The sequence below is a fragment of the Malaclemys terrapin genome, chromosome 7 (genome assembly GCF_027887155.1).
Source record: "Malaclemys terrapin pileata isolate rMalTer1 chromosome 7, rMalTer1.hap1, whole genome shotgun sequence".
NCBI classification, from domain to species: domain Eukaryota; kingdom Metazoa; phylum Chordata; order Testudines; family Emydidae; genus Malaclemys; species Malaclemys terrapin.
The window spans coordinates 1,390,160-1,402,310 of NC_071511.1; the positions used below are offsets into that span (position 1 = coordinate 1,390,160).

A 12,151-nucleotide genomic window follows, 5' to 3' on the forward strand; every position below is an offset into this window, starting at 1 on the left:
GTTGGGAATCATTACGAAAGGGATAGATAATAAGACAGAATATATCATATTGCCGCTATATAAATCCTTGGTACGCCCATGTCTTGAATACTGTGTGCAGATGTGGTTGCCCCATCTCAAAAAAGAGATATTGGAATTGCAAAATGTTCAGAAAAGGGCGACAGAAATGATTAGGGATATGGAACAGCTTCCATATGAGGAGAGTTTAATAAGCTTGGGACTTTTCATCTTGGAAAAGGGACGACTAAGGGGGGATAATATAGAGGTCCGTAAAATCATGACTGGTGTGGAGAAAGTAAATAAGGAAGTGTTATTTACTCCTCCTCATAACACAAGAACTAGGGGTCACCAAAGGAAATTAATAGGCAGCGGGTTTAAAACAAACTAAGTATTTCTTCACACAAAATGCACAGTTAACCTGTGGAACTCCTTGCCAGATGATGTTGTGAAGGCCAAGATTATAACAGGGTTCAAAAAAGAACTAGAGAAGTTCATGGAGGATAGGACCATCAATGGCTATTAGCCAGGATGGGCAGGGATGGTGTCCCTAGCCTCTGTTTGCCGGAAACTGGGAATGGGTGACGGGATGGATGACCGGATGACTTCCTGTTCTGTTCATTCCCTCTGGGGGGGCACCTGGCATTGGCCACTGTCAAAAGACAGGATACTGGACTAAATGGACCTTTGGTCTGACCCAGTATGGCCATTATGTTCTTCTTCTACCTCCTAGTGGCTTACCCTTGGTGTCCATGAGGCAAGCGATCTGATTTGAATTGCAATGCATTTTGCTTTTAGTGTTCTGTGCCACTGATGAGCGACTAGAGCAGCTTCAAGTGATAAAACCAGAGATTTTTTGGGGGGAGAGATAGCTCAGTGGTTTGAACATTGGCCTGCTAAACCCAGGGTTGTGAGTTCAATCCTTGAGGGGGCCATTTAGGGAGCTGGGGCAAAAATCTGTCTGGGGATTAGTCCTGCTTTGAGCAGGGGGTTGGACTAGATGACCTCCTGAGGTCCCTTCTAACCCTGATATTCTAAGAGTCTAAGAGATTTGCCCTAAGGCGTGGCTTGTTCTGAACTTAGTGCATTTTGGAATCCATTTGTGGGTGGTTTTAGGTGGAGTCTTGGAGATGTTGCAGCCAAAAACTTCTGAACGTTAAACCCTTCATTCAGAGTAGGGTCGGGATGTCTATGTGGGCTTTACTCTGTACATGTGAGTGTCCAATAAAGGAACAGACCTTGCATGAACAAGTTATGCTATTGCTGCAGTAGGGAAGATTACACCTACTCGGATGAGAACTAAAGGGTCACATTTTCAGGGTACAGAAATCTGTTTCTTCAGATTTTTATTCCCCTTGCTCTTAGTTTGGTCTAATCATCTGTCAATCCATCTTACATTTGTGTTCAGATACTTCTGCTTAAGTAGTGTGATGGGTTTCAGATCCTTTTTTTCCCTCTACCGGTTTGATTTATGCTTTGTTCTCTGTGCCATTGCATGAGCTCTGGGGTTCATACTGTTTGTTGTATTGCTGTGTATCTAGGTGTCTGGAGTGTAGAATTACTCTTCTGCACAAAGGAAAATCAAGAGTACACCTATCCAAATAGTGTTTGACCCTGTACGTTGACTGAAGATGCACATAGGGCCAACCGCTCAATTTGTTCCATTCCATTAGCTTGCTTATTAAAGGTTGATATCAAAATGAGCAACTGTGAAATGGGAGAATTAATCTGTCGTCCCTTCCCCAAGGAATCTTTCTAGTGTGTATCCCTGGAAGTGCCTCTCGTGTTCATGTTGTAACTGCCTCAGCGGGTGATGCTGACTTCTGATTGTTGCAGGTTATGTCCTCCCCAGCCACGTAACAGAAGAGATGCTGTGGGAGTGCAAGCAGCTGGGAGCTCACTCTCCTTCCACCCTGCTAACTACACTGATGTTTTTTAACACCAAGTAAGTATTTGAGACCATTGATTTAATGGCCAAGGAACTTGCAGCATCCTTGACAGGACTGACAGGAAACTGCTTTGGACTAAGATGTGGTCACTGCTTTTTAATGGTTAGGGACATGGGAGCAAATCCCAGAGCAGTCCCTTTATACAAGAAATTATATGCAGCAAAACAAGGAAGTGAACTAACAAAGAGAAACCTGGACTTGCATCTGCCTTTTCTTGTGTTATGCTGCTCAGAATACCACCTGACTCTCGGATGCTGGTTTGAACTCTGGCTGGCTCATAGCGAGTAAAGATCGCCGCTTCACTGTCAGATGAGAGGCTAAGTAAGGCTTTGATTGCCCCATAAATGTCCTGTGTCCTATTCTCACTGTTCAGGTACTTCCTGTTGAAAACGGTAGACCAGCATATGAAGTTGGCCTTCTCCAAGGTCTTGAGGCAGACCAAGAAGAACCCTTCCAATCCCAAGGATAAGAGCACGAGTATCCGGTACCTGAAGGCACTTGGCATACACCAGACAGGCCAGAAAGGTAGAGTGTACATGGGGAGAGGAGAAGCCTTCTTGAGAATGTCTCGGATTGATGGACCTGGTCTGTACTAGTCTTATAAAGAGACTTGCAGGTGCCTTCAGGTGGGGTGCAAGAAACCAATGTCTTTGACAAAAAGATCCTCCCCAAGTAGCTTGGTGATCAGAGATAAAGCATGTCTGTGTTTCGTGAGAGCATGATGCCTTCTGACATAGGGTTGAGTGGCTGGTAGCTGATATTTATCTGAGTCACACTGGCCGCCCATCGGAAGAGTTGGGGATTAGTTTCCAGTCTCATTCTCCCAGGCAGAGGCACTGTTCTGATGCAAGGGCCTCTGAGCAAGGAGAGGAATATGAGTGGAGCTTGTTCTCTTCTCTCAATGGAAGCACTTGACTCCTGGGAACATTCATGGAGTTTAGAGGTAGAATATGGCCTGTTGACCTAAGCTTCCACTGGCTCAGGTACTGGCATTTCATTTAACCAGACTTCCTGCCTTTCAGGGCTTGTAGCTAGATGGCGGGTTAATGAGTGGGTCTTGGTGATAAAGCAGATAGCCAGAAGCAATACCTGGAGGTTCCTGGCTGATAACAAGGGAGCTGTGCTTTGGGGCAGTGGTCTGGCTCCTTTTACCTTTCCTGCAGCTGGTAACTCATGAGATGATGTATGATGACATAGGATTTGCAAACATTGAGGCTGCTTGACATTGCTTATTTTATTATCTACTATTGTTCTACTACAAACAGTTTCCTGTACTCAGTTTGACACGCTGTGGTTTTTTGGGGGGGTTGGTTTGCAGTTACAGATGACATGTATGCAGAGCAGACTGAGAATCCAGAGAACCCCCTGCGGTGCCCCATAAAGCTCTATGACTTCTACCTCTTCAAATGGTGAGAGCTCCTGTCACGTGGGGTTGCTTATCTTCTATAAATGTGTACCTAGATTGCATTTTATAGCTGCAGAAAGATAGCTAACTTTGTCTTTGGGACGGTATTTCTCTCTCCGTACTATCGGTATAGTTTGTATGTTAAATACATTAACTGTGTAGGGGACTTCAATAGGAGGTGCATGCCCAAAGTAGAGGGTAAACTTTGGTCCAGAGTTGCATTAATTTTTTTCACTAAAATCCTGTTTTGCTCACTATTTGAAGGGGCTAAATCATGAAGTGTGAATTGTAAGTGTTTATCCCAGGGTTTACTTGTGATAGACGTCAGAGCGGTTGAGCTTGTGCAGTGGCCCCTTAGCCCACAGGTGCACTGACAGCACATCTGATGGAAGTGCCCTCTGCTTTGGATGAGATGTTGGAGAGAGCCAGGTGGTGGCAGCCACAAAAATGGAAGTGTGTTTTGAATATTAGACGAGAGAGGTCTCTTAATAGCTGAATTTGTGTAAACTTCCCTCCTTCGTGGACAGCACCACAACTAGCTTTACTGAAGTGAAAATGGAGTCTGAGAAGAAAACTGACTCTTAAAAGGCTAAATGGTAACCTTTGGTACCCGAGTGAAAGGAGTTTAATCTTTCCTAGTGAATATAGGTCCACTATATAGCTGGGGGGGACTCTTTGTTGTTAGCCTTGACTTAGTCCAGTGGCTGAATGAGTCATTAAGACAGAACTCCCCTCTTTCCCCTAGTGGAGAACTGTCTAGGGCTGGGTGGGACCCATTGGTAGGAGAAGCTTGTCCTACCATTGCCCATAATTGTACCTGTGTTTCCATGGCTTTTCTAGTCTTGCACCTTTCATCAGCCCAACATTCACTGTAAGGATTCTTAAAGCCCCAGGGGGAATAGGGTGAGGTTACCTGTTCCAGGACATGTTACTAGCCTGCCTGTTTCTGATTTTGTTTCCCCCCTTGCAGCCCCCAGAGTGTGAAAGGCCGGAATGACACATTTTACTTAACTCCGGAGCCGGTGGTAGCCCCCAACAGCCCGATCTGGTATTCCATCCAGCCAATCAGCAGAGAGCAGATGGAGCAGATGCTCACTCGGATCCTGGTGATACGAGAGATTCAGGAAGCTATTGCTGTGGCTAATGCCAGCACCATGCACTAAGGCACCCTGCCCAGCTCCGAAGGGGGTGGGGTGGTGGGGGGATGACGAGCAAGGATAAATTGTACAGACTTTTACACTATAAAGGAGATGCCTACGTTTTGTTTTTTATTGGTGTAGTTATGAAGCCCTTTTAGGCTTCTTCTGTTTAAAAGAATCTAAAAGGAAAACCTACCCATTGTGTATCCTACCAAACACACTGAGCTGTTAGAACCATTGGAGGCTGCATTTCTCTGCCAGCTCAGAGCTGTTGAAACTGCTGGTTGACTTTGGTTTTTTATGATGTAGAAAACAGAACATGAGCTATGGGATTGGCCTGGATGGCTGGGGCCTCTGATGCCTCCTCAGAGCACGTGCAGCCTGGAGAGCGCAGAATGATGGATGGACCTGCTCAGCCAGCCAGAGAGAGGCAGGTGTCTCTCCTTTGTGCTCAGACATTAATTTGCTGTTGTCCTGGAAGAAGAAGGAGGAGGAGAGTGAACTGCAATTATGATTTCTAAAAAACAATTTCTATTCAGACCTTTAAGTGACATTTTTAGATGTTAAAAGTAAAAAAAACAAAAACAAACAAAAAAAAAAACTTTACCACACTTTTTTTTTGGCCTGACATTGAGGCCTTAAACCTTGAGGCTCCTGTGCCTGCTGGAGTTCTTGTACCATACACTTGTGTATCATATAAAGATACCGCCCTGTTTCTCTTATGTATTCTTACTCTAGTTGTTTATTAAGAATGACGAGCACGTCTTTTCAACATGCCATTGAACAGTGTGTCTTTATTTGGGGAAGAGCGCAAGAGCTGCAAGAGGGAGCATTTTAAAAAGATCAGTGTAATTGGGTTGTTCTCATCCCCCCACATATGCTTTTCAGTGTGATTTCCCCTGGACCCTTTTTCTCTTTCCCACCCCTCCAAACTTTGAAGGTCTGAAGGAATTCACTCCTGTTAGGATGTCCAGGTCCTTCTTTATTGTTGCACATTGGGTCAGCTTTTTTCTTCAGTGTAATAACTTACCGTTGAGAGAAACCAGTTTGCTGATAGAACTTCGTGTCCAGCTAGGAACGAGGGATTTGCTGTTGCACCAGATCAGCTTATTGGTCCATTCAGACCAGTGTCCTGTCTGCAGCAGAGGCCAGTGTGTGGGGCTTCAGGCACAGGCAATACCTGCCCCCAGCCTCAGCCCCAAAGCACCTGACCAGTGGCTAGAGGGTTAGGGGAGAAAATGCTTTTCAGGCTGTTTGGATGGCTGGCTCGCATATCGGTTTCATAGTTGTATAGTTTCAAGAGTTGTCAAGGGTTGTAATTCTTTTTTAAATCAGACCCACGGCACTTGCCTCACTGCATCTTCAATGGCTGCTGTATTTTGACAACATAACATTTCTGGTGGCTTCCGAAGAGAATAGATTGTCCGCTGTGCTTGAAATCGGAGCCCACTCTAGCGAGGCTTGAGGTTATTGAGCTACCAGCTTCTTGGACATGAGGAGGTGACGCTTCTTGAATCTGCCTTCTCCTCTTCTCCCTCTATTGCAGTCCTGTAACTGGAAGCTCCTCCATTACTGTACGAGAGAGTCTTGAGGCTTCCATTTGTCACCTCCCTATTTACATTTGCAAGCAGGATGTGTCCTCCCTCTGATCTGTACATGTGCACCAAGGATCGACTCTGCCCCTAAATCAGGACTGTCCCTAATGTTACCTGCCCGTGTGTCGTCCTGTTTGATGTGGAGGCGTGTCCAGTGAAGACTTCTGGTCCTAGCATGTGATACTTGGGCTTGGTGGAAGGCTTCTTGTGTCAAACCGTTAGAATGCAGATATGCCGGAGTATGAACATGAGGAGGGATTGGCCCCTGAAGAGAACTTTTCGAAGCATAACTTGGTAAGAAATGTTTGGGTAACTGCTGCGGGAAGTCGTGCATCCCCTGTGCGGTGGGTTTGATGCTCCCTTGCTCCCTCTGTTCCTTACCGACATCAACACCCAGAGTGGTGAGCTAAGCAAAGTCCCACCTCAACGACTGCTGGCAGTATCTGGCTGATACTCTAGTCTCTGTGGGGCAGGAAAAGAGAATGGGGACAGGTGGAGTGTAAAGCTGCCATCATACCCTCAGCTAAGTGCAGCAATCAGGATTATCAGCAGCACTTTTCCTCTGGCAGGGAAGTGTCAGTGTTGGCTATTATCTGATGCCATAACCTTGTCACTGTGTTCCAATGACCGCAGTATTTTCCAAGCGCCAGTTCGATTATTCAAGGATATAGTTATGGGCTAGGTAGCCATTGCTGTGCTCAAGGGAGCAGAGACGCATGCGTATTGTGCTAAGGGTGTCCAGGCCTGCATGGAGCTAAACTCTAGATCACTTGGGTAAACAGCTGCCCTGAATGTTGGATTTGAGAGGGGAGCATCCCGCCTTCTGCTCAGAGAGCAAGTGACCCTGAGAAATAAGCATGTGCAGGCTAAACACCCATCCTCAAGTCACTGTGCCCTAGAATGCCGCATAGGAGCCTAAATCCAGCCTTCCCAGAGGTCGGAGTGGGCCCATCCACTGTTAATTAAATCCGAGCGCAATATGAAAATGGAAGCTGACTGGCTGTTCTTTCCTTCGCCAAGTACTAAGTGGATGGAAAGGTTTGATATATGGCTTCACATAACATTTTTGTGTAAGTATAAACTTGCCAGAGCTTGAAACAATTTGGCAGACAGACAAGACCCAGCAATGGAATAACAAGGGATGTTGCAGGTTTGGATTGAGTTGAGGTACACTGGCAGAGCTGTGTGGTGAAGCTGTATGCCATGTTGCTTAAAAATATACTTGATTCTCCTGTATTTATTGCTGTTCACTTGCTACTGTAAAGAGCAAATGAATCAAAAAATGTAACTGGTGGAGAGTCCAGTAATTCTTTAGGGTCTCCACTCAGCCTGGAGAAGCACAACTCACTTGAACAGTATTGGGAGTTTAGCAGGCACAGAGGGCCACATAAACCTCTAAATCTTTATTGGGTTTGCCCTAGCAAACACTGAGGATTTTCCATCCCTGGCCTGTCTTTTTGCTTTCTCCTGTGTATGGAAGATGAAGGTGTTGACTTGAAGATGTACAGTGTTCTGTACTGTCTGGTATCAAAATGTCTGATACCAGTTTCATTTCTTAGACTATCCAATATACTATGCTTTACAGATGACTTCACAGAACTTGTTTCATAGAGCTGTGCAGACTGAAACAAGTTTAAAATGTCTGTAATATTTCTGGAGTTTAAACCCTGTACGCTCTGATAGTGAAGAGTGATCCGACCCTTCCTTTCTAGAAAGGTCACCTTAAAGCCTTATTTGTAAGGACTCCTGGAAGGAACTCTACCCAGATTAGACAACAGCACTCTGTTGGCCTAAGGTCTTACCCAGGTCATTGGCAAATCTGCTCCTGGTTAAATAATGTAAAATAGCTCTCTTTAGCACGGTCTTCTATATCCAGTTTGTTTCCACTCCCTGCTTGAGTTTCAGTGATGGACATGCCACCTAACACCTCTTGAGTACCAAACACCTTGCTGTTGTACATATTTAACCCAGAATGTACTCCCTTCCTTTGCCTTGTATGTGCCACTGATACAGGGTTAGCCTTGTCTGTTCTGTCTCAGCTTGGTTAGTTATTTAGTCTGAGGCCCCCCCTGCATTGTTTGTTTTTTAATTGTTCTATGCCAATTTGTCTCCACAGAAAGTGTAGCATGATTGAACATGGCGGCTTTGTGAAGCTTCTTGTGTTCTAACCTCTGACCTCCATGTATTGTCCTGTGTCTCATGAAATTGCAATATAACTACTCTCCTACAGGAAACTTATAGTCTGTTACATAGACTTGGTGTCCACTGTGCTATCATGTCCATATTTCCTTTTTTTGGAGGTGGTCACTACTGTAAAATTGGAATGACCAAAGCAGTGGAGGACAGCCTGTGGAAAACAATCATCCCTTGGCCCCTTACTGCAGGGGGAGGGAGGAAGAGGACAGTCTAAATGTAACTTAATATAGTTCATTTTCTAACTTCTTGATTCCTAGACTCTCGTGTTTCTGGGAGAAGGTAATCTCCTGTATGTCTGAAGCGGTTTCCAAAGCATGCTGCCTTGGCCTGATTCGTTGTGGGAGCTAGAACTTCCATTTTAGGATCCAGAACCTGAAAGTGACTCTAAACAGGAGTCCTCCCTTGCACTGATCCTCACCGGGTGGAAATGAGACACATTGCTCTGACCTAGGAGAGAACAAGTCCATTTGCCTGGTCAACTTAGAATTGAACAAAAGCTGTGTCCACCACCCCAAGTTCTCTTGATCAGTTGCCAAATAAAAGAAAGGTGACAGTGGCTGAAAAGAGCCCTTTTCTGTCTGTATGGGACAGAGGGTTTTACTGCTACTTTTCTGTTTGCTGGACTGTCTGAGGGGTTGCATGATGGCTGTAACCTATTTAATAATGAAATGGTTAATCTTAACGGTCTGACTCTTACATCACTGTTAAAATGGGATAGAAACTGCGACAACCTCTGATATGGGGCCCTTCTCCCAGCCGCGCATCCCGAGCTGCTAGGTTCCAATAGCAGCCTACGGAGAGATTTTTCCTTCCCCAGATATTTTAAGGAATGCAACTTGCCCTGTCACTTCAGCCTGTTCCGTTTCCTTGGAGCCAATGCATAGAAAACATCTGACAACACTAACAAGCATCTTCCTACTGAAAGGAGCATCTCGAACCCTCTTCCAGGAGAGAATTGTTAACGTTCTGGGGGTGGGGGGAGACATGTGACACAATGGCTGAGGCACTCTGCCTGCCAATCCCTTCCTCCAGTGTGGCTCTGACACAGCTCTCAGCACTGCAGTAGACATTTTTGCCCAGATGCCCTGTGCGCAGCCCCCAAGTTTCCAGGTGCCTGCCTCCATCTGTTCTTGCTACTGAGTTAATCAGGAGGGTTAGGGCAGGACTGAGTCCAGCATAAAGCAGGAATAAACTGGGTCTTGGTCTCTGAGGGAATGTAAGAAAAGAACACGGGTGGGTAAGGGATGCATCTCACTAAGGCTGGTTCTAGTTGCAGCCCAGATCTCCCTTGGTAATGGTGCAGCCTGCATGCCAGAAATGTCTTGTCCATCCTCCCACATTGAACCCTAGTCTGAACAGCATATGTCATTGGCATCCTGCAAAGTGACCTTCCAGCTCTCCAGTAGCTTTTGCCCCCTGTGAGTTACTCACACTGCAAATCATTTTAAAGAGATGAACTCAACTATTTTTTTAATTTAACTTTACTCTTATACCCTCTGATCTTTGTAATCCCCTTGGAAATGAAATGTCTTTCCCTGCAGCCTTTGTAGTCTGTTTGACAACCATTAAACCTTGCCTTGTGTTTCTAATGGAACAGAAGCTAACTTGCCTGTCTGTTTACTACTTTGTGCTCTAGTATCACTGCTGAGGTTAGCGTAAATGTGCCTTGCATTGGAATAGGGCAGCTGTACCACCATCGTCTTGCCTGCTTAAGAGCTTTTGTTTATTTTAAAGGAAAGACATCCTCACTTCTGGCACTCTTACAGTAGGCAACATTTACTGTTGGTGGAATGTGTCACTCTTTTTTTAAAGTCTAAATGCTCTTCTGCCTGAGTGCTCAGTAAGACCAACTGGAACAACTGCCTTAATATCACTACTCTAAGTCACTTTTGGTACATCAGTCAGGACATCAAATCCTAAACTGATAGCACCTGATCTCCTTCACTGTAGTCCAAGAAAATTCTAAATAGGTGGAAATCAGCATGTGGGTGTATGAATTCTGTAATGCTACCTATAACAGTTTTAGCTGAGAAATGACCAAGAAATGATGCACAGATGTATAAAATCACAGCCAGGGATGTTATGAAAGCCAAGGGCCATATTTCTCAACAGGTGCCACCCTACAACACAAACTGCAAACTTAACATTGCACAACCGGAAACAATATTCACTCCAGGGCTGAAGAAAAGAAGTTTAATTTTCCTTCTCTCTTGAATGAAATGATACCGTTCTGAGTACTAGGTACAGCTAGCACAGACTGTGTTGTACCTGTTAAGGAAAAGTGGAAGTCACTGAAAGAAAACTGCAGTGATCAATTTCTGTAGTGACGACAGCCTTAAGTTATAAGAGCAGCTTAACAAAACAATCACTGAGACACCATGCAATATGTAGTATAAAAGATGTGGTGCTACCCTTCAGTATCAAGTTATTGGAATAAAGTAAACAAACAATCAACCAAAAGATTCACTAAACTCAATCACCCCAATGATGAGCTACAGGCTGGGAGAGCCCTGCGGCCAGAACTGCAGAATCCCACCCTGCTGTGCTGTCATCAGAAGAATCCTAACCAGATTCACGTGGTAGCAAAAGGAGTGGGACTTTCAAAACCGTTCACCCAACGTGTTGAGCTTTCTTGAAAATCTGGCCCCAAAAGAGAGACCCTCTGTTGATTTAAACTGAATAATATGAAACTTGTGATTATTTTTCATAAACAGATGATGCAAAGTCCAAAAAGGTGTGTCTTAATTGTATATGTTTTCAACTACCCCATCCTTCACAGGAGCTCCAATAGAATTATGCAACTATATAATTTTACAACTCCCTGCAACACCAGACACTACTACATAGCCATGTTTGGGCGAGGGGTAACCATAACAAAACAGAAACCCTACATGAATCGGAGGTGAAGGGGTTAGGAGGAATGGAAGTCTGGGGGTGATTGAGCCATCTCAATGTTGTTGTTGTGTGGTTTGTTTTTAATAATCCACATGTATCTAGAAATGGGGTCAAAATTTCTTCAGCTGCTAACTCATGCAGGTCTGAATACCACGTCAAAGGAGGGTGTAAAATTGGATAATCTGCCCCCTACGTTAGCTCTCATTCTTTTAAATCCTAAAGTCTGAGGTTTAATATCCCTTCCAAAACACATCCTAAGTAGACATTATTTATATAAATGTCAGTCCCTTTTGGCATCTTCAGCTCTTGACCTCAGTGGCTGCCTGTGGCAATAAGTTACAAAACGTTTGAAAAGCTGTGGAACTGACTGACACTGTTCCTTTTATCCAGTTTGTTTCCCACCTTTTTAGTTGTATGTGCTCTTTTAAGATGCAGGCAGAACAGAAGTTTTTTATAGACTTTTATTGTGTCCCCCCCTTATTGCTCTGGTTTCTAAGGTAACAATCCCAAACTCCATTAATCTCTCTTCATGAGAGAATTTTCCTAAGCCCTTAATCATCCTCAATGCTTCTCCGAACACCTGTAATATCCTGTCTGAGATGGGGTAACCAATCCTGCACACACAATCTGGCTGAGGCTGTGCTGTTGAGTATATAATGGTGTATTTGCCACCTCATTCCTTAGGCATCCTAAAATCTTTGGGGTTTTTTAGCACAGCTGTACAATGAGCTGTGTACTATGAGGGCCAGGTTCTTTTACTGTGTTGATACAGCTTACAGAGTCTAAATTAACTGTGTGAGTACTTAATTTCCCCCTACGATGTGCATTGCTTTATAGTTACCTGATTGACTTTCGTTTGCCATCATGTTGCCCATTCACCAAGTTTGTTTAGGACTCGTCGTTCCTCACTCTCCTCTGTCCTGACTAACCTAAATTACTTTGTCATCTGTAAGTGTTGCTACTTCATTACTCACC

The 12,151-nt window shown here is 44.5% G+C and overlaps 1 protein-coding gene across 5 annotated transcripts in view; it reads left to right on the forward strand.

Annotated features, from left to right (window-relative positions):
- QRICH1 (glutamine rich 1) overlaps positions 1–9,885 on the forward strand; it is a 35,100-nt gene extending 25,215 nt beyond the window's left edge. For all 5 annotated transcript variants that reach the window (XM_054033782.1, XM_054033787.1, XM_054033786.1 and 2 more), the window contains 4 exons: positions 1,834–1,942; positions 2,320–2,471; positions 3,265–3,355; positions 4,322–9,885. In XM_054033782.1, coding sequence (XP_053889757.1) covers positions 1,834–1,942; positions 2,320–2,471; positions 3,265–3,355; positions 4,322–4,514 — 545 coding nt within the window. In that variant the 3' untranslated portion in view covers positions 4,515–9,885. The remainder of the gene's footprint in view (positions 1–1,833; positions 1,943–2,319; positions 2,472–3,264; positions 3,356–4,321) is intronic.
- The last annotated feature ends 2,266 nt before the right edge of the window (positions 9,886–12,151 follow it).